Genomic DNA, 21,130 nt, shown 5'->3' with positions numbered 1-21,130 from the left:
TCTTTCACTCCATATGCACCATGCACCTCATTTCTTCTACACATGCAACACATGTTGACAATTAAATCCAGAGTAAGGATTTTCCCTGGATTTAATTGTCATAGCATTTGTCATAGCATGATTAAAAACGGTCAACCTCCCAATTAATAGCATCCCTAGTGAACATGACACCCCCTTCATGCTAGAGATTCTATAAAGGATTGGAAAAGAACTTCTCAAGGATTGTGCACCACACCAAACATCATTATTCAAATGCGTATCTTTGAGCCATCCCCACCATAAATCCATCCAGTATACCAAGAGAACTCACTCCACCCCTTGTAATATATATTTTCTACATACATCTCCTATTTAACTAATTAAAAAGATTTTACTTATCAAATCAATAAATAAGTACTGACATTTATGTCATATGCTCCTCTCACAAACTTAAAATATATAAAAACATTTGTGAAAATAGTAACATTAATAACTAAACCCCATTTCTGTCTACTTACAAGCAGATCAAATACCAAGCTACTGAAAATACCAACAACCCAGATCAAATGTGTAATAGAAAATACCAAGCTACTGAAAAAAAAATCCACCTAGTACTAAGTAATAGAAAATACCCAAAAAAAAAAAAAAAGGTAAAACAAAGAAAGAAACGAGAAAATGTGTAACAACAATCCAGATCAAATGTTTAAAGAAAAGCTTAGTTAAAACCATTGTCTTACCCACAAATGCAGATGAAAGAACAAGATAAAAGCCAGTTAAAGCTCCTCAGCAACGTCTCTGTTTCTGATTTTAATTTTCTACACAGTTTTCTTCACTACTCTTCAATCCCAACGGTTCTCTTACTCACGGGGAAAGATTGAAGCACAGAAAAACCAACCTCAAGCTCGTCGGCTATGGGAGGCTCTGTTTTCGGCTCTGCGAGGTCAAAATCACGTCAACGCTACTCCCGCGTTCAACTATGCTTCTTTCCGCCTTTTTCATTTTTTTTTATTAATTTTTTATTATCGGCTGACGTGGCAAAGTCACGAGGACGCGACGGGGTTATTTCCCCGGGGGTATGTAGCAGTTCTGAAATATATATATATATATTACATACTTGTCATCACTACTATGTAGGTCTCTGGTCAAAGTTATAATGCCCCTTTATGAATGAGTGAAATTTGTTTTATTCTTTAAAAAAAAACATATTACATACTTGTCCTCGCTACTGGAGGGATACAGTTTTTCTAGGGGTACAACCGGCTGCATGGAGTCGCCATGCAATCTCCTGATGAATAATATGAAATAAAGAGTTTTGCTATATACAAATAAAGTCGCGTATTAATTTACGTACCAATACTGATTTATTTATACTTAAAATTTAAATTAATATTACTTTCAATAAAATTTCCTTTTTAACCAATCACATCAAATTGATGCGTAAATTAATACAGACCGTTTAACATAAATATATATATATTTTTAAGAAATTATATATATATTTTTTTCAGAATATTTCTTAAGCCCATATTTATCTTCAATACTCTTTAGGTTAACCAGCAACCGGTGTCACGAGCGTGCGGCGACGTTTATCGGAGACACCATAAAAAATAAAAATAAAAAAAATATTTTTGCAACGATAATTTCAGTCACATATACATCTCTCTCTCTCTCTCTCTCTCTCTCTCTCTCTCGTTTATCCATTTTGGATTTGCCGACCAGCGCCATATCCCTGCAATACGAGGCTTCCGTCTTTTCATTTCCGGAAATTCTAAAATTTCTTCCACTTTCTTCTTCCTCTGCTCACAAGGTACACGCCAATCTCATATACATGGACATGCTTATCTACAATTTGCATTGCGAATATATATATTTATATTTATCTGTTTATAAATATGCGTATATATCATATGTAAGTTATAGTGCATACTTCTGTTGGATCTTTGCAGTGGTAAAAATGTGAGAAACTAGAGCCTTTATTTGCATAAGCTGGTATTTAATATTTTGCTGTTTATATGTATGGTTAGGTCAACATACCCAGCGCCCCCCCCCCCCCCCAAAAAAAAATCTAATTGGTTTAATAATTTTTGTTGTTATTTTTTAATTTTTACATATGCTATTTTTTCTCTTTTTAACCCAAGCAATATTCTATATTTTTCTTTATAGAGGAGGAAGAGTGGTTGAACCATATCATTCTCCAAGAGGTTAACAACTAGTGCTTTCCCAATATATTTGCTCTCCTAATAGGATACGTTTGGTTGGTGAATAACTGTTGGGAAATGATGAGAAAAAGAAATTTAAATTTTGGAATGTGGATTACTCAATTATATATGACTGAACTGAAATATTTGCTATAATGAGCCTAATGCAGGTATGCGACTATGTGGCTAAGTTCGATGGAAATTCTAATTTCCTACCTTCTTTGTTTTGTTATTGTTTTGCTTGATACTAATGAAAGGTATTATTAAACATTAAAATCATAAAAAGAACTTGTATGAAGTGCAGATTTTGATCTGGGTGAGTGGGAAATTAAGAAATGACAGGCTTAGAATTGAAAATGAGTTGAGAACTCATGAGTTGTGCCAATTTGGGACTAGTTGAAATGGTTTTACAGAGTGCAATGGAGAGTAATAACCTTGGAAAATGTTGGGTGAGGAAGTGAGAGAATACTATTGGCCCAAGGGATGCAAGTATATAACCCATGTAAACTGGTCAGGATTTTTTTGTTGAGTTGAGTTGAAGGTTGAAGTGTCTTACCTATTGATACTGCCTTTTGTGCAGTGCTTTTAGTTTCATTTTCTCCAATACGTGTGTGCTGGCGAGTTTATTTCTAGAGAGACACTAGGTGTGGAAAGAGAAAACACAAGACTAGGGTGTTCAGAGTTAATTTTAGAGATGTGGTGATGCTGGCCTTTAGGAGCAGAGGATGAGTTTGGATCCAGTCCAAGAATGGGAAGTTTTCTGTTTGGTTTCTGTACAAGGCTATGATGGGTAAGAATTTCAACCATTTTCCTTGGAAGGGGGTATCTGGAGGAGTAAGGTGCCTCTCAAGGTTGTTCCTCTTGGGAAAATCCTAACTATGGAATATCTAAGGAAGCAGCAGATTATTTTTGTTGATTGGTGCTGTGTAAGAAGAATAGTGAATCCGTTGACCATTTGTTGCTTCATTGTGAGGTGGCCAAGGCCTTATGGGATGAGATTTTCAGCTGGGTCAGACTTGCATGGTGATGCCTAGGAGGGTGGTGGATCTCTAAACCAGCTAGAGAGGTCTCCAAGAGGTAATTTCCAAATTGCTGCAATTTGGAAGATGGCTCCCTTATGTCTTATGTGGTGCATTTGGTTGGAGAGGAATGACTTGAGTTTTGAAGATAGGGAACATTCTGTGGAAGAACTTAGAAGGATTCTTTTCTCAATACCTTATGGGCTTCTATTATTGATTTCAGTGGCACTGTTTTCATGATTTTCTTGTTTCTTTTTTAAGCCCTAACTTCTTATAGGTGTTTCTCTTGCATACTTCATGTGTACTTGGGCTATGCCTATTCCATATATTCAACATAATCTTAATTTTACTGATCAAAAAATAATTTACCCTAAGAAAGCCACAGAGAATAAGAAAGTAGACAAAAATAAATAGAGCAAAATAAAAACTAAAATCAATCAAATGATAAGCCAAAAATCAAAACGCGAAAATCCACAAATCACAAGACGGAGAGAGAGAGAGAGAGAGAGAGAGAGAGAGAGAGAGAGAGAGAGTACCTGGTGGCTGACGGTTTTGCTGGTGTTAATGAGAGTGACATATCCCCTTCATTCTGAACCTGGGGAGAGGGAGGGAGGAGGGGGGGGTGGGTCGGGGGGGCTATTACCATGCAGACCAGCAGTGTTGGTTGTGGGCTGGTGGCAAGCAACAAAGTGGCGTGAGTGAGTTGTGACTGAGAGGAGTTGAGAAGTGAGAAGATTGAATGGAGAATAATGATGAAAAATTAGCAATCTTGAACCTTCTAAACCGATCATATAACTTATGCTAAACAACCATAAAACAGAGTTGCAACTGAGAGGAATAGAGTAGTGTAAATTGACAATCTAGAACCTTCTAAACCAACCATCTAACTTATGCTAAACAACTTATTTTTACAGATTTTTTTAAATATAATATATATACACAGAACATAGGGGTAGGCAGGTTATTTACTGATATTTGCATGTTTAAACCTGCACCCGCCTGGCCTACAGGCAATGGCATGCCTGCTCATTACCTCTGCGACCGGGCAGGTTCTGCAAGTGGGCTGTGTATGGGTCACCCATTGCTTGACCTATGTGCCACGTTATCTCATCATGGGGATGAGTGTGGGTACCATTAGGTCAAAGGCAATTGGCCTGTTATGAGGTTTAGATCTTTGAGAATGGGAATTTAATTCTTGTATTGTTAATTTTGTACTTCTACACATAGTAGAATTGGCTTAGACTAGTTTCCTATGGAAGAGCATATGGCAGACGAAAACTTCTTCAAAAGCAGCTTTTTTTGTATGGTTAGCATCCTTGGGTAAGATCCTCACCATAGAAAATTTGAGAAAACGATGGGTAATTATATTGAATTGGTGTTGTATGTGTAAGAAGCATGGGGAATCAATAGATCATCGGCTTTTACACTGTGGCTAGGAACATGTGGGATGATTTGTTCACAAGAATCGGATTGTCATGGGTCATGCCTCTTAGATTGGTGGATTTCCTCACAAGCTGGAGAGGCCTTCATGGTAATTCATAGATAGCGGCCATCTGGCAAATGATTCCTATATGTATGTGTTGGTGTATTTGGATGGAGAAAAATGCTAGAAGCTTCAAGGATCAAGAGAGAACAACGGATGAGCTAAAAGTTTTCTTCTTTAAGTCCTTGTTATTTTGGGTAGGGGCCATGGTTTGTAACGGACTAAGTGTCCTTTCTATTGTAACTTCTAGTTAGGTGTTTCTCATGTATACTACCTGTGTACCTAGGCTTTGCCTATTTCTATAAATATAACTTCTTGATTACCTATCAGAAAAAAAAAAAAGGCTTAAACTAATTGTTATACTTCTATTGTTTCAATTGCAAATTAGGAGAGTTAGCTATTCATTTCACTTCAAAGCCAAAGTAAATGAAAATATACAAATGCACTGTCAAAATATATTGTATGCACTGCACTTTGTTAGGAATATGAGAACACGAATCTATAATTGATTATATTATTTATTTATTTATTTTTTCTCATTGTTCTTATATTTTTTTTCTCGAACTTCTGATTTTTTTTCCCAGTAAATTTGCAGAACGCTGGGCCCAATTAATTCTTTGTGGTTCGTCCGCATACTTCAAGGAAGCAAATGTTCGTTTTGTGGTTGGCAGGATTGCATACTTTTCCTGCTTTTTGCAGTTCAACTTTTAATTCTAATAACACTTATTGGGATTGGTGCTGGTAATATTGTTGATGGAGTTGGTGTATTATGGCTATCATTGTGCATAATCTTTTTATATTAGAAAGCTGGATTGCTTAGGAAAGGAGGGTTGTCATTTGGCCTTCAGGAGCTTTTCAGTCTTTGAAAAAGGGGTTATACTTCTATTGGAGAGGAGCTTTATATATTCAACGATCTTGGTGTTTAAAAATAATTGGAAAAATGTCAGAATTTGATATGGCAGTTATTCAACCTGAGGTATGATACTTTTATTCTGCTTCATTTGCTATTGTGTAGGTCAGTTTTCAACTAGTGAATCTTAAGAAATCAAAGCTCGTAGTGTTACATGCATGTGTGTGCATTGATACGTATTTGTACGTAGATTGAGGGAGTTGAATTTTTCTATTTTTTGCTGGGACTGGGTAGAGTTGAAGACAGGGTTGACGACTTTTGCCCTTTAGAGAAGTGAGTTATTATATGATTAGGATGATGATGCTTATCCTATGAGCGAAAACTTTACCCAATGCTACACCACCTTTATATGATCTTGATAGAGGCTAAACTTTACTTAACACAACACCTTTTTACGATCTTAACAAAGCCCATGGATGGGAGATCTGAACTCAGAACTTTGCGCAACCACCTCCAGACTTTGTCTCAAATTAGATGCTTTAAATATTAGTGGTCATCTGGAAGAGAACAGATGTCATATTATTTCTGTAGGGATGCAGGAAGATGAATGAACTGTTCTGAACTGATGTAAACAGTAAGGAAAGATGTTCTATGATTGTTATATATGCCTTATATGAAGTTCAAATCCTGACGGAGCTTGATATACATGTAAATGAGTCAAAAAGATAATTAGTTATGATCAAGGTTGAGCCTCTTTTTCTAGCAGTTCTTAATGCTTGCAGTTACTTTGTTCTTTTTTCTGCCTCAGATTCTAATTGTCTTGTCTTTTAGTTTTAATAATGATCCTGAAGCTGTTTTGTACAAAAATGCATTTGCAGATGATAAAGTCCTATATATGGCTTCAGACTGCCGATGGTTCAATTCAACAAGTGGAGCAAGAGGTTGCCATGTTTTGCCCTATGATATGTCATGAAATCATTCAAAAAGGCATGGGATCATCCAAGACTTATGCAATATCTCTCCCACAACGAGTTAATCCTTGTATGTTGAGCTTAATTCTGGATTACTGCAGGTTTCATCAAGTAACAGGTCGCTCCAACAAGGTTTTACATAATTTTGACTTCCACTTTCCTTTTGTTGGGATGATGTTCTTTCCTTGCTCTTGAGTCTAGGCATATTACAAACCTGAGAGTGTATGAGTTGTAGCATAAATGGTACCTCCTCCTCCCATAGGAACAGGATAGAGACTGAGGTTGCGGGTTCAAGATTTGTTTGGTGTATGTGTCACTTTCCAATTGGAAAAAGTGCAACCTGAGAAATTTGGATCAGTTCTTTAGCCGTTTCTTCATCAATAATTTATTCAGATTAAATGACACAACTTTTGGAATGGCTAACTGTGAATGGCAAAAGCTGAGTTTGACTTCAGGCTGTTCTCTTGCATAGGAACGCAAGTCTTTTGATGAAAAGTTCATTAGGATGGACACGAAGAGGCTCTGTGAGTTGACATCCGCTGCGGACAGCCTCCAGTTAAAGCCTTTGGTTGATCTTACAAGTCGTGCACTTGCGCGAGTAATAGAAGGGAAAACCCCTGAGGAGATTCGTGAAATATTTCATTTGCCCGATGATCTTACAGAGGTGCTTGTTGCTTTCAAGATCTGTTTATGCTTGGTATGCCCTTTTCATCTCCTCCGTTGATTCTAATGCAAACCCATTATCCAGGAAGAGAAACTGGAGCCCCTAAAAAACTCTACAGACGATCCACGTATTCGACTATTGAATAGATTGTATGCAAGAAAGAGGAAAGAACTTAAAGAGAGAGAACATTTAAAGGTGATTCTAATGCAAACCCATTATCCAGCAAATGTGTTCATGCGCCACTAAATAGACAAAACTGTATAGGAGGTTGATGACAATTGGACCTGCCATATGTTTCAGAATGTTGAGACTGAGGAAGAGCATGTTGATGACCGTTCAGTTGAAGATCTTCTGTCATTTATCAATGGAGGAAATGGAGGTATACATGTATGTTTGTCTACTGTATGTTGTATGATAGTTCATGGGTTTATTCTATCACTTTTAACAATATATGTGGAATTTTGTTGACTGGCACTAAACTGGACTTCTCGACATTGTATGAATATTAACTGGCATCACTTTTGGCGCATGAATGTGTGAAGGCTATATTAACAAAACCACCTCATAGACTGCAATGCATACTTCTCCTTTGGGAGCAGGAGAAAAATCAGAACATACACACAGGCTTAAATGAGTGGGGGACATGTTAGGCCTCGTTCTTTGGAAACATGAACTGTTGATTGTCAGATGATTTGTTTGAATTAAAGTGATTTTTTTTTTTTTTAAATACTAGTTGTGTTAAATCTGTGTATAAGTTGTATTGCTCATTTTGGATATCTGAGTTGATAGGGTTTTCTGTTAGGGAGTTGCAAAAGAGAGCAAACAGTGCAAGGAACTGGGGTTGGAAACTTATTTCTGATCCTGACTGGGTTTTCTGATGTCCTTTACCTAGGAACATCAGACTTGATTAGCTTATGCTAGCCCCTCCAAAAATCATATAAGAAAGTATTATGTTGATGTTAACACAGAAATGTAAGCAATCTAGTGGAGTGACCTTGAAATGCTTAGATGCACTTAACATCTGATTGTGGGCCCCCATCAAATAAATAGAGATTTTAGCCTCTGGTGGGATCTATTACTGGGCTGACTTATTATTAAATATAGGTTTTTATATCACCCCAAAAAATAGTCTTAATAACTCGGCAATTTTTTATTTCTATATATTCTTGTTTTTTCTGTGTTGGTTGATATTTTTAATTTAGTGATCAAGTTTTGCTACTGACAAGTTGGTGTGTAGACCCGTTATAAAAAAAAAAATCATAAAACACCAATATCTTTTTATGCTAACTGATGTGGCAGACTTCTACATCAGGGATGTCATAAACAGACTTGTAAATAGATTTTTAACTATTTTAATGAAACACGGTACTGGAGAATTTAGAATGTGCTACGCATACATACATGCATCTTAATTATTGCCTGTGTTTTTTCCTGGATTTCATGCTTCCACTTCTTACTGCACATTGGAGTATTAGAGATTCTTTTGAAGAAAATGGGCTCTGAAGTTTAGCTTCTTAGTCTTTTCCCCCCTAATTTATTTCCTTTTGAAGGCCTCATTAGAGGTAAGGAAATTGTGTTTCACAGATTCTAAGGTGCTTAAAACTTCCAAGAGTAAAAAGAAGAACCGGAGAAGAAAGGAGCAACAGAAAAATGCTTCAGTAGACGAATCTATTGAAAGTCAAGGGAAGGTCTGAACCATCTCGTGGCTGTATCTTCATTTTTCCTCAACCGATCATTGAAACTTGAAAACATTCCTTAGAACTGCTAAGTTATTGATCTTTTCTGCCCATGTTTTAGGATTCAAATGGTCTTAATTCTGTATGCAATGGTACTGGAGTTGACAAGTTGCATCCCCATCCTGGTGAGACATCAACATTACCAGACGTGGAAGATGACACTTTTCCACATAAGGTTGAGTTTGATGACGGTGATATAGATGATGAGATCGACCCTGCACTAAAGGAGAAAATTGATAGGTGAGCCGAACAAGTTTTCTGGCTATGGAATATATTAGCATTCCTTTTTTAGCTTGTGGCACTCTGATTGTGACAGCGAGTACATGAAGCTAACAACTAACAAGGGTGTAATAGGGCTACCCTTGTATCTTTCTATTTTTGTCCTTAACTGATTTTATATCGGATAGACATCTCATCTAAAAAAATGTAACTTTCTTTGACGAGTTGTCAGTTTATCTCACTAGTTAATAACCTTTAACAGAATTCTGATTCTCTTTTCCCTATATCCATTTCATTCTTTCTGATACTATTGTAAACACTGTTGAAGGGCGACGGAACTTGTATCAAAAGTATCTTTTTACTAGGGTTGCAATTATTGCTTAAAGAGATTGTTCCAGTTGAAATGATTTTGGTCTGGACTAGTTCCGTGTAGGGAAACTTCCGAGGGTGCGGTGCACGGGACCGGGGTTTATTCTGCAGGGGTGGGTCCAAAGGGCCCTGCCTTGGAGAGGTTCCCTGAAATCAAAAAAAAAAAAAAAATGATTTTGGTCTGGACAAAATGCAGTGGGTATTTCTTCTTGAGTTGTTTTATTTGCAATAGTTTTTAATTTGTTAAGTTAGTATGATTTAAGCTGGTGCTTTTTTTGAACTAGGCTTCAACTTTTTCCCCATTTGGCTATTCTCCTATTTATCTATGACAGAAGAATGCCCTTGAGGGTGGGCATATAGTAATTATATCTCTTAAGTACTGCATTTCAAGTATTTTAATATTGCTGTATTGATGTGCCATTGCTTTCATTTCCTAGATTTTTGTGCTATTGCTTTTGTGGTCAGAATGCATATGAAGAAGAAAATAATGTCATCTAAGGGAATTTGCTTAGGATGACAGGAGTTTGTTCTGTTAGAAGTATTGCCTGTAATCTGTCTTGGACTTTTTTATGTGATGGTAGAATTTGAAATAGGATTTTCGCCTCATCTCCCGCCTTTTCCATTTGATTTTTTCCTGAGACTGTAAATGGATGAATTTGACGTGTTTTTTCTGGTGTAGAAGTTGATACACGTAGTCGTTCTCATTTTTGCAATCCCATACCCCATATATGTGGAATAGAAGCATGCTTCGGGATCCATGCCCTGTCAGAGGATTCATTTTCATTTCATTTTGTGGAAAGGAACTTGTTCAAAATTTCAAATAATAGCCAGTTAGAAAAATAATTGCATCTTTTGTCGTGGTTCTATTTGTGCATTTATTTTATTTGTTCTTGTTGTCCATCTTAATATCTTTCTGACCCAGGGAGGTGGAAGATTTTGCTCGTAGATTGAATTCAGACTGGCCTGAAAGGATGCAAGAGATTCTTTCTTTGGGTCAAGAAGGAAGGCCAGTAAATGAAAATGGATCCTTAAGGAGATACGCTAGTACGGTTACTCTACCCTCCCTTATGAAAGTTTCTCCATGTTGTTTTGGTCAAGATGTGCCTTTTACATGAACCGTTCTAATCCTTTGTGCAAAACTAGTTGCCTATTTCTTTTTGGAAAAATAGAAAAATTGCGAAATTCATCCTTTCTAATGTTTCATTTTTGAGTAACGTTTTTCCTTTTTTTAAGTATTTAAATTTTTTTCCTCTTGTTTGTATTGTGTGTAATTAGTTGTGGCGTTGAGAGTTGTGAACCCTGACATTCTTTCTGACCCCTTGTATGTGCGATGCCTATTAAATGTTGGGGAATCTCTTATCATTAGCTGTAGCCGTGCATGACTGAGGAATTATGCCCTCATTGGTTACCAAGTGACAGCGCTTGATGCGATAGTATCACCTGTTATATATCTTCTTGCCCATGATTTGAAGATTGATGTTGGCAGTTTGAGGCCATGTGTTTTATTGTGCAATTTCACCAATTGAAAATGATTTAGTATTTCTCTATAATCTGATTTTGTTATTTTGAATTATGAATTTTGTACAACAAATCTCTGTGTTTTTTTGTGAGTTTCACACTCCCGCCCTCCTCCCGTTATTGCAAAGAGAAATTTGTGTTCATTCTCAACTTTTCTTTTACATAATCTGTAGACAGATTTGCAGGAAAATTATTTCTAATGATATGTAACCTCGTTTAGGTACATGATTTGAGGATTAGGGAGGGGTCACTCTCGTTTGATCTTTCACCATCATAATCTACAGCACGCATGGAATCATTTGTTTGCATGAATAGGACCAGACCCGGAATGGAAATGATATCTAAAATATTGGATGCTCTCTCAGATTGGCCAATGGCTGAAACAATTTTGACCAGATGATGCTTACAGACACAATTAGAGAGTTGGTATTGTCACTGATGTGGATTACACGAGAGCTCATTTTTTTTTTAATTCTTTTCTTTATATTTTTGTTTTGTTGGTTGTGCTTAACCCGGATGCAACTTTGATTCTGGGTACAACCTTGTATTCTATAAGGGGAAGAAATAGCAAAAAAAGAAAAGAAAATTGATGCTCAACGTCATATGTTTGTATATAGTGGTAGTTTCTTGCCACTAGAAGTCTAGAATCGTGTCCTACAATTTTTTCCTCTCCTTGTACCTGATTACTAAACAACTGAATTTTGTACATGATCAAAGTTGTCATTGCTGTTTTGGCTTTGTTTTCATTTTTTCTTCCCCCTACGAAGGCAACTTTGGCTCTTATTACTATTATTATTACGAAATCGAAAGAATTGGCTTAACAAATACTGAATAGAAGAATTCTATATTTTGGTGTCAAAATGCAAGGTTCTCTTGATTTCATTATCCACTAGTAGCAACCATTTGTGTCTCAAATCCTCTCCAACCTAAAGTAAGACTATGTACCCCTTTACACCTTGCACCCACCAAACATTTAAAGATATAATTTAGTAACACAAAAAAATGATAACAGTCCTACGTATACCCAGGTTAGAGTTCCCAAATTCTTGTTTACCCTAAAACTGTCAGACAATTACAACAAGTATGCTTCATGGTTTCATTTTATTGGGAAGGTTGGAATTGGATGTGTTGGCAAGGCCATTCCGGCTTTCCTCTAGACCAAAGGATGTTAAGCTCACCTCTCTTCTTTCCCAAAGTAAAAAATGTTCCTGCATTCATGATCAAAGAATTGAGTTAAAAAAGAAACTGATGCTTATCATCTATTACACTAAATTCCAACTTACCAAGTGTGAATGGAACGATGTAAAGCAAAGCTGGTTGGCCGTGACCGTCCATCATGTTCAAAGCAACATATGTGATGAGGAGACCTGTGCGTTAATGCCGGTAATGTGATCAGCAAAATCAAAAGAATTTGAGTGAAATTAAAGCAGTACATTTTACGGCATCATATATGTATTCTATATACACAAGTTAATGTTCGCTATTTTTGAACAACTTGGAGTCATATACTAGTCTCATATTTCATACACAGGAGAAAAACAAGGTCAGATGAAAGGAAGAGATAAGAGTGGTAAGGAAGAAAGAGCGTACCACCCTCCAATACGTGATCAATGAAAAGGGAAGCAACATTTTCCCATTTAATAGTGTTATCATATGACAAACTAGTGAGTGCATACTGATGAAATTTATATGATAATTGTTGAACCTTCCCTCTTTCTAATTGTGGCATGCATCTGAGATTTGTGAAATGGGTACTCAGTATTTTTCTCAGATAACATTCCCACATGGTTTTTCCAGTTGCCTATATTTTCTTAAAAATTTCCCAGTATTAAGACATTTTCTCAAGGTCCAAGGGGGACATGGTTCCAGATTTAGTATGTCATACCTAAACCGTAAGCAGTCATTGCCCAAAGGAAGTACCCTGATCGAAGACTCTTCTTTGCCAACCAATCATACCTGTCAAAGTTTCCCATACAATTTTTAGAATATGGAAGGTTTTAGACGCTGAACTGTCTTTCTCTCTCCATTTTAAACATATCAAAGAAAAAAACAGTAAAGATACCACACCAGTAAAGATATATACTTGAAGATAAATATACAGGTTCCAGGATGAGCCTTCAGACATATAAATTAGCTTATTAACATTATGCCCGGTTCCTTTAAAAGTCAGAATGTTCACACCTGTGTCGTTTAGCTTCTAAATATAAAAACTAAAATAAAAATAAATAAAAAAAGGCCTTACAGCATATGAAAAGTTTAGAATCATTGAACAGAATAAAATGCGAAGACAATGTTGTAGCAATGGTAGTCAAAACTAAAATTTACAGGAGATATATGGCATCAACCAATGAGCTCTGGCTCAAATGGTTACATTTTCTCCCCATGAGAATGAAGTGGAGGATGAGGTTATGAATTCAATACCCTGTTGGGGGCGTGCAAAACTCAGGAGATGTCAATAATCCCTTGTGGTTTGGCCAAGTTGGGATTCCCTTGTGTTTTTTTAGGAGTAGCACATTTTATTTTTGATGAATAACCTGTGCTAGTCCTTAAAAAAAAGGCATACGCGGCAAATCTTATTCTGGCCAAAACATAGGGGGTTACTGAAAAAAGTTTCTATTGATAAAAGAGAGAAAGAAAACAAGAAAAAATTCATATATGGCATCAGAGCTTGAACCTTAATGAAAATGCTACAAGCAGTCCTGGTAGGATAATGTCACCAAATCCTATGATGCTGTAGCCACCCCAAGGGTCAAACATCCGTGGGATTTTTAGTAGCATTGGGATACCGTCCCCTCCACTCTTATCACCCCGAGCTACCTGTACAGAAGATGAAGCATGAAGAATTATAGTTACTCTTTCATTCAGCAGACTGATGGTTTTTTGAAGGATAGATGTTTTTTGAACTACTCACCACTATCATCACGCTCTCATGAAACAACGGTTTAGAAACAAATACCCAAAAGATGTCGTACAAGAAGGCACAACTGAGGAGGACTGTTCCAACCTGATTACAAATAAAACAGGAATGTCAATCTGGATGTCCCCTTAGGACTGAATCAAGCAAATACGTGCCAACTAATATTAATACTACTTTAAAGGAAAAGAGGAGAGATAAAGGGGGTACAACATAACTATCAGAATCAATATCATTTTCTTAACCACTAATGTTTTCCCCATTGTATGTATTACTTTTTTTTTTCCTCACAAGTAAGAAGATATTTTATTGATATTGAAATAGGTATGTGTTACTTGATTTGTGTTTCATCAAATTTTCTTTTTAGTGCCGCATTCTCATTTTGACCTGTCTTATACTCCATGCTCAGGGGCTTCAACCTCCCTCACATAGAAGTATAATACCATGAATTAATACTTGTCAAAACAAAATAATTTCATAAAAGTAATAAAAATAAAAAGCATCGTATGTTACATTTCTTCAGAAACAATAAAGAGCAAGTTGATGTTGCAAGCCTTAAACCAGAGAAAGCTGTCAAGAAAGATTACAAGGATATTCTTGCATGACTATCTTAAACAAGCAGCAGGGGGATTATCATATAATAACCATGCAATAGCAAAGCCTGTAGATTTCTCAAACCAGTTACCACGGAAAGCCAAACAAGTTCAAATAATTACCTTGAGATTCGGGACACGAACAATTTGAAGGACGGTGATTATTAGTGCGATACCCTGAGTGAAGGAGAAAAAGGAAGTTAGTATGAAATCAGTTGTCCCCTCCTATTTACTTGCAAATTAAAAAGAAGCTAAAAGAACCAATATAAGACGGGAAGTTAATAGAAGCTTTTTTCTTACAAGGACATCTTGACCAATCCAAGCATATGAGATTTTGCGAAAGACAGCCCAAACAATACCAAATGCTACGCAGAATGGGGAAATGGCCAGTGTCAGATATGACACAGCTCCAAAGAAGGGTACTTTAACATATGACTGTCCCACACGTTCAAACCATCTGAAACTACAGTTGTTTGGTTGTCAGTCCCATGCTATGATAGATCTACTAACCAAATAGTATAAAGGAGAAAATATAACAAATCAAACACCAGCACATTCTCCAAGGAAATCCTCTCCTTTCTCCTCATTCACTGTAAAATAGACAATAATGCTTCCATGGAATTCTCACATTTAAACATGCTTTGCAAACACATATAATTGATGTTCGGTTTAGCTGACCTCTTAGGAAGCATGGCATGTGACACAATTGAGAAGTGCTAGGTCTACAAAGAGAATTATAACAATACATCTTACAAATTGGTATGGTTTGATGTGATACGTTAGATTGTAAACCTCTTTTTATTTGTAAGAAAGATTTGACATACCATATCAAGTCACGTTAGTTTGTAATGCAATTTTTGTAATTCTCATTGACGACCAAACATTTCTCGACACAATATTTCCAATCTTGTCATTTTTTTTTTCTTTTAAATTTCTCAAATATATTACACAGACTGGGAGGCTAATGGCACCAAGAGTAAACTTTTTTTTTTTTTTTTTTTTTTTTCCTTTTGGAAAGTTAGTCTAACATATATTTCTTGAATTTAGTTATTGGTAATAATATGATGGCTACAATATGGATTGCAATCAAATCGTCACAATCAGTAACTGTTTGCAGACGAGCTGTCGGGGAGATAAGTCCAACACCTGGAAAATTCCACATTCTTTGAGTCTAATTTTTTACATTAAATCTTGAGTTATTTTTTAAATTTCATGCTCTACTCGATTTATTGCATTCTAGAAATAGAATTGAAGGTTGACAGAAGAGAAAAATCTATACGAAGGAACAAAAGAACATTCACAATAAAATTGATTGGAAGATAAAATACATGCTTTCCTGAAAAAGTTTCATACTAGTGAGGTGAAATTGGTAACTCCCATAAATGAGATGAATAGATCATTGATCAAAAACCTCCCCTGCCCCCTCTCTTTGAGAAGAATACATCACATCAATATTGAATGAAAAAATAAAAAGAAAAAAAAATTATAGAAAGAAAGAAGATATTACCATGATAACAAAGTAACCAAGCAGGTTTGCAGGCCCTGTAAGAACAAAGAGCCTACATGGTTTAGCATAAATCTCCATCGAATTTCCAGAATGATATGAAGCTTCGAAATTCAAAATCACCTCAAAGGATATTTCTAGAGGCTTCACAAACAAATCACCTTATGAATGGGAAAAACTGATATGCAAAGCAAACTATCTAGACAGTTTGCAAATGTGTAAGATATTTGGACTACATTGCCTGATGATATTGATGGCTTCAGACATAAATATAGGAAACAGATATTTCTTTTTTATAGATAACAAAGGGTAAAGAGATGATGTAATAGCCAAGGGAAAGTTAAAGCCGCGTCTGAGCTTATACCGGACTAGTCAAGGTTACACTTGGAGTCCCTTAGAATTATTATAAAGGACAACAACTTCTCCATCCCAAGCATTGTGTGATTTCACTTCACCTTCTTATACTCAATTCAAGGTATTAAAGAGGAGCTAGAGTTTGAAACTCTCTAACTCAGTGTGACTATAGTACGACCAATACTTATTGGAGCATCTATCAGAGGTGCATAGACGAGCCTTGGAGGAGCTCTCTATATGGAATGGGATGCGAGGGGTCTGCAGGCGCTCTTTTTTCAAACTGAGCACTAGGCTGACCCCCTCAAAGGGTAGGAATAATTGTTGCAGGTCTCATACGCTTAGCATAATGTGCACGAAGGCTTGAAGATATAACCCCCATCCACCAAATATTATAGGACTTAACTTTAACAGTAAGCCAACCCCTCCATGGGTATAGGAAAAGGAGATTGAAATGTAAAGAGAAATACTAAGCTTTTGTAGGTAATGTTGGAATTTAACGCACAAGTTACAAATGTGTGTGCATAACTAAAAGTACCTCTTAGTCTGGTCTCTAGGAAAGAAATACTCAGAATGTAGTCATAGTGAATCAAACATGCATATCATAGAAGACACGCACCTCTACCCCACCAATGCAAAACAGAACCACCAGTATCTCAATAAACCGTTTTGACATAAGCTTGTAAAGCATAACTAGGAAGCATGAAGCAATCACAATGAATAGAATCGCTGCTGTTGTATTGATTTCCACAAAACCACTAGAACCAATGCCTTCCAAACTTGGGATTTCATCTGAACCATCCTGCAGTCACAGCATCAATCCATATGTCAAATGATAGAATCAGTGGGGATTCAGCAATGATTCAATCAATCCCAATAAAAAAAAAAAAAAATCCAATTTCAAAAGTAGCAAAAGAAGATCTGGAAAACCAGGTGGTGACCTTTAAGAGCTTGTCCTGCTCAATAGCTTCTTCTCTGGCACTCCAAGCAGACCAATACGAAGCACATAAGATAGTACCAACAGCCATAAGCCATAAAAACACCTCCGCAATATCAACTGCTGGACGCAGTGGAGAGTATAGCTGCACAAGCACTAAAAGAAACAACCATGCACACAAAGAAATTAAAAAGATAGATCAGGTATTACTGAGTATTCCTATGATAAAAACTTCCAAGTATGTAGGGGCAAAGCCAGTTGTCAAACTAATTTTTGATGAATATATGCAGAAAAAAGCCATACCTGTGGAGTTGTTCTGTAAATTTTTTTCCAAGTTTACCCCAGCGTCTAGTGGAAGCATAACCACAGGTATATGTACATGTACATTGGTTTCATTGTCTTCACAACCCATCTTAAAAAGTTCTGCATAACAGAAGGCAATATTTCTTTAAAAAAGGTTTAACATGACTGTTTCAAAGATTGTTAATTAGAATTACAAGCAAGCATTACAATGATGAGTACACCCTTTTCAGCACTTGCAATTGAAAGCCATTACCTCTTACTACTGATTCTCTATGTAAGAAATGGGAGACATTTTCTAATCTTTTATTTGATAGGTAAAATATTTGAATCAAATGAATAGGCGTAACCCCAGTACGCAAGAAGTATACAAGAGGAAACACCTAGAGAGAGTTTGGGGCTGGATAGAGAAACAAGAAAATCATGAAAGCTAGCTCCATTGAAATCAATAACAGATGCCCATAAGAATAAAGTAAAAACATATTATTATGAGATCTTCGAAAGTGCGTTCCCTATCTTCTCTCCAACCAAATGCACCATAAGGGAACCATCTTCGATGCTGCTGCAATTTGGGGATTACCTGCAGACCTCTCCAGTTGGCAAAGTAGATCCACCACCCTTCTAGACATTACCCATGCTAGTCTGGTCCTGCTGAAATATCATCCTATAAAGCCCTAGCCACCTCAAAATGAAGTAACAATTGGTCTATGGACTCACCACTTCTTTTGCACATATAACATCAATCAAAACAAATAATCCACTGCTTCCTTAAGTTATCCATGGTGTGGATTTTCCCAAGAGAAGCGGTCAAACCAAAGAAAGCAACCTTAAGTCACCTTACCCCTCCAGATACCCTTCCAAGGATAAGGGGTTGTAATTCTGTCCCATCATGGCCTTGTACAAAGAGCAGACAGAGACTTTCCCAATCCCTGACTGAATCCAAATCATCTTATCCGCCACAAAACTACCAAAACTCATAGAGTACAGCAAGGTGAAAATTTTCTGTAATAGCACCCGTCTCCAATCCTGAGCAGCTCTAAGAAAACCGAATTTCCACTACAACATTTCTTACTCTTACCACTAATTTGACGTAACACGCATTTGATTTTATCACGGATATGTTTTTTTGTACATCCTACGGTAATAGAGAAAATAATGTAGACAACTAAGAACACAAATCATTTTGCATTTCCTACACATATAAAAGTGGTTACATAACAAACAAATTGTAAAAACCATAATTTAATGAGCATGCCAACTTTAACTGCAAGGAAGACAGAGGATCTAGATCAACACGCAATGAATCTTGTACAGACAGAAATATCTCAGAACTGGTACTTATATGGGATAGAGCTGGTTTGACTGCAATAGAACATGAGATGGGCAGCAAATCCAAAAAATGCATCGAAAGAGCAGAAGATAATTGTGCAAATACCAGGATCGCTGTTTATTATGAGGATGGCCGAAGCACCAGCAGATTCAGCGATATTTGCCTTAAATGTGAAACTGCAACCTCCGCGGTGCACCATAATGACCTCCCTCGTAAGCTATCAAAAGGCAAGGCACTCCGTATAATGCACCCATTAGATAAAAGGATAAAATATTACAGGTACCAAGCAAGCTTCACATGTGAATTAATTAGTCTCTAGTAGAATCAAATGAAGGAACATCATATAGATGTTTCAGAAGAAGAATACATTATTCTTGGGAGTACTACAACAATCAGGAGGATCGGCAAGAACAACTCTAGTACGATTGGCACGCTTTTCCTTTGTTTCCAAGGTAGGGCCAAATCGAGCACCAACACCAACATACTTACGGTCATGTACACCGTTAATCCATGTTGGGACTTTTACCTGAGGAACAAAATTTCATCAAACTTGTTACGTCACAGTCACCTTGATCAATTACAGTAAAGAGAAGTTTTAGGTTTCGAATATTCAGGTTTAGTGCATAAAAAAGGTAAACGCATTACAAGTCAATCAAAAAGCTGTACAACAGTACAAAACTTAGTTGACCGAGTATTTATTTTGATTCCCTTCTGTTTTGTATGTTGAATTTTTGCATCCACCAGAGCAAAATCAAGTAATAATTGATCATCTCCAGTAACCTAAGCAGAAATATGTTTCTCATCTTTAGTAATCTAAGGTAGTTTAAAATATATAACGAAAAGAGTTTTTTTCCTCTTCAACTCAACCAGTCCTTGTTTCCCGACTCACCTGAACTGAATTGCGCATTTCATTTCTCAAAATCCGGAAAAAACCACCCCAAGAAATGAAAAAAATTTCCTTTCGTTCCTTTTAAATTCTTTTTCCCAGTTTTCTCAGCAAACAAACAAAAGTAAAGTGAAAAAAAAAAAAAAAACGAATAAACGAATATTCAGCCAAATCGATCGAACAGTAATCTTCGTCAAAAATATAAATACTTCTTTTTTTTTTATCCCTACTATACCTTATCTCCCTCCATTTAGCTGTATAGTCTTTGTTCGTGTTACCAGAACAATACGGAGAGAAAAGGGTACAGTAAGTCCCAAGGAAAAAAAAAAAAAAAGAAAAGAAAATTCCACGCGCATAATTTTCCTAAAGGAGAAAGGAATTAGCCGTTTAACGTTTTGTCCCATACCAGAACGAAGTCGTTGTCGCAGCCAGGCCGCTTGGGAGGGACGTTGTCGCGGTGAACCACGTCTCCGGCCGACCCAAGAGACATGCTTAGGAGTAACAGAACTCCCACTATACACGGAGCTCTCTGAAAATCCATCCAAAAATAACTTAATAGCGAGCTTAGATTAGCTAAGTCAGAGATTCAAGAAGAAGAAGGATTAGAGAGAGAGAGGATCGAGGAAGACGAGGAAATGTGAGAGGAAGAGACGAAACAGAGACAGGGTGGTAGCATCGTCGACATATATATGCATAAAAAATATATATATAATATATATTGTGCGTGTGTTTCAGTGTTTTTTTGCGGTTTGGTAATAGCATTCACATGAAAGATGAAGCAAAACGCCTTATTCAAACCGTTGAATAATGATACCTTCTTCCGTTCGCTATCAAATTATTTTATTATTATTATTTATAAATTATTCATTATTATTTATAAATATTCTTAATATTTTAAAAATTCTATTCTTAAGTTTTTTCCTTTTTATTTTTAAGAAAAATATCATCATTTATTCTTCAAGAAAAACTTATATCACCAACCGAATACATATGGGGATAATCTCATATCAACCATTTGGAGCTCTATAAACACACTGTAAGACTGATTTAGATTTCATTGCTACTGATACTCTATACAAACAAAGGTCCGCGAGATAGAACTCTAGCTAAACAAAGACTCGATCTCACCCTTTTATAGAAAGTGAGGACTCAACCTCTACTAACAAACCGTCCAAGAAATAAACTCATTTTTTTTAAGAAAAATTCTAAACATAAGCCCATACACCACACACCATCTATTTTTTAAAATTTTTTTATTTTTTTATTTTATCAAATGTTTAGTATATGAAAAATAAATAGAAAAATTGAA

General features: G+C 36.3%; 2 protein-coding genes across 6 annotated transcripts; one reads left to right on the top strand and one right to left on the bottom strand.

The window, feature by feature from the left end:
* Positions 1 to 1,569: 1,569 nt before the first annotated feature.
* On the top strand, positions 1,570 to 11,752 carry LOC122298900 (SKP1-like protein 21). Of its 5 annotated transcripts, none has more exons than XM_043108745.1 (10): positions 1,570 to 1,786; positions 5,275 to 5,655; positions 6,408 to 6,632; positions 6,973 to 7,164; positions 7,249 to 7,359; positions 7,429 to 7,551; positions 8,715 to 8,852; positions 8,962 to 9,140; positions 10,411 to 10,532; positions 11,227 to 11,752. In XM_043108745.1, exons 2-10 carry the CDS (start codon positions 5,620 to 5,622, stop codon positions 11,232 to 11,234), a joined length of 1,134 nt encoding a protein of 377 aa, XP_042964679.1. In that variant the 5' UTR covers positions 1,570 to 1,786; positions 5,275 to 5,619; the 3' UTR covers positions 11,235 to 11,752. The 5 variants fall into 5 exon arrangements, with proteins under 5 accessions (XP_042964679.1, XP_042964677.1, XP_042964687.1 ...); XM_043108743.1 differs by having other exon boundaries at positions 5,264 to 5,655; XM_043108753.1 differs by having other exon boundaries at positions 1,572 to 1,786; positions 5,264 to 5,655; positions 7,429 to 7,543; positions 8,749 to 8,852.
* A 101-nt stretch (positions 11,753 to 11,853) lies between these two features.
* LOC122298892 (signal peptide peptidase-like 4) lies at positions 11,854 to 20,515 on the bottom strand. Its single transcript, XM_043108737.1, has 14 exons — positions 20,228 to 20,515; positions 19,303 to 19,461; positions 19,041 to 19,152; positions 17,609 to 17,728; positions 17,310 to 17,461; positions 16,988 to 17,170; positions 16,021 to 16,055; positions 14,814 to 14,976; positions 14,637 to 14,690; positions 13,918 to 14,010; positions 13,681 to 13,823; positions 12,892 to 12,962; positions 12,290 to 12,373; positions 11,854 to 12,214 (listed from the first exon to the last, which is right to left on the bottom strand). The coding sequence occupies exons 1-14, from the start codon at positions 20,360 to 20,362 to the stop codon at positions 12,108 to 12,110; spliced, it is 1,611 nt and encodes a 536-aa protein (XP_042964671.1). The 5' UTR covers positions 20,363 to 20,515; the 3' UTR covers positions 11,854 to 12,107.
* Positions 20,516 to 21,130: the final 615 nt, after the last annotated feature.

Source organism: Carya illinoinensis, chromosome 2 (genome assembly GCF_018687715.1).
Source record: "Carya illinoinensis cultivar Pawnee chromosome 2, C.illinoinensisPawnee_v1, whole genome shotgun sequence".
NCBI lineage: Eukaryota > Viridiplantae > Streptophyta > Magnoliopsida > Fagales > Juglandaceae > Carya > Carya illinoinensis.
Note: the sequence above shows the minus strand (reverse complement) of the source record. Positions and strands in the feature narration are given on the sequence as shown.

Excerpts from the sequence above, each read along its gene's own strand:
- LOC122298892 (XM_043108737.1), bottom strand. The coding sequence starts at position 20,362 with ATGGATTTTCAGAGAGCTCCGTGTATAGTGGGAGTTCTGTTACTCCTA. Across the intron at positions 19,153-19,302 it reads GTAGTACTCCCAAGAATAAT|CTTACGAGGGAGGTCATTAT; the intron begins GTATTCTTCTTC and ends GCCTTTTGATAG. Across the intron at positions 12,374-12,891 it reads AATGACTGCTTACGGTTTAG|GTCTCCTCATCACATATGTT; the intron begins GTATGACATACT and ends ATTAACGCACAG.
- LOC122298900 (XM_043108745.1), top strand. The coding sequence starts at position 5,620 with ATGTCAGAATTTGATATGGCAGTTATTCAACCTGAG. Across the intron at positions 5,656-6,407 it reads TGGCAGTTATTCAACCTGAG|ATGATAAAGTCCTATATATG; the intron begins GTATGATACTTT and ends ATGCATTTGCAG. Across the intron at positions 8,853-8,961 it reads CTATTGAAAGTCAAGGGAAG|GATTCAAATGGTCTTAATTC; the intron begins GTCTGAACCATC and ends CCCATGTTTTAG.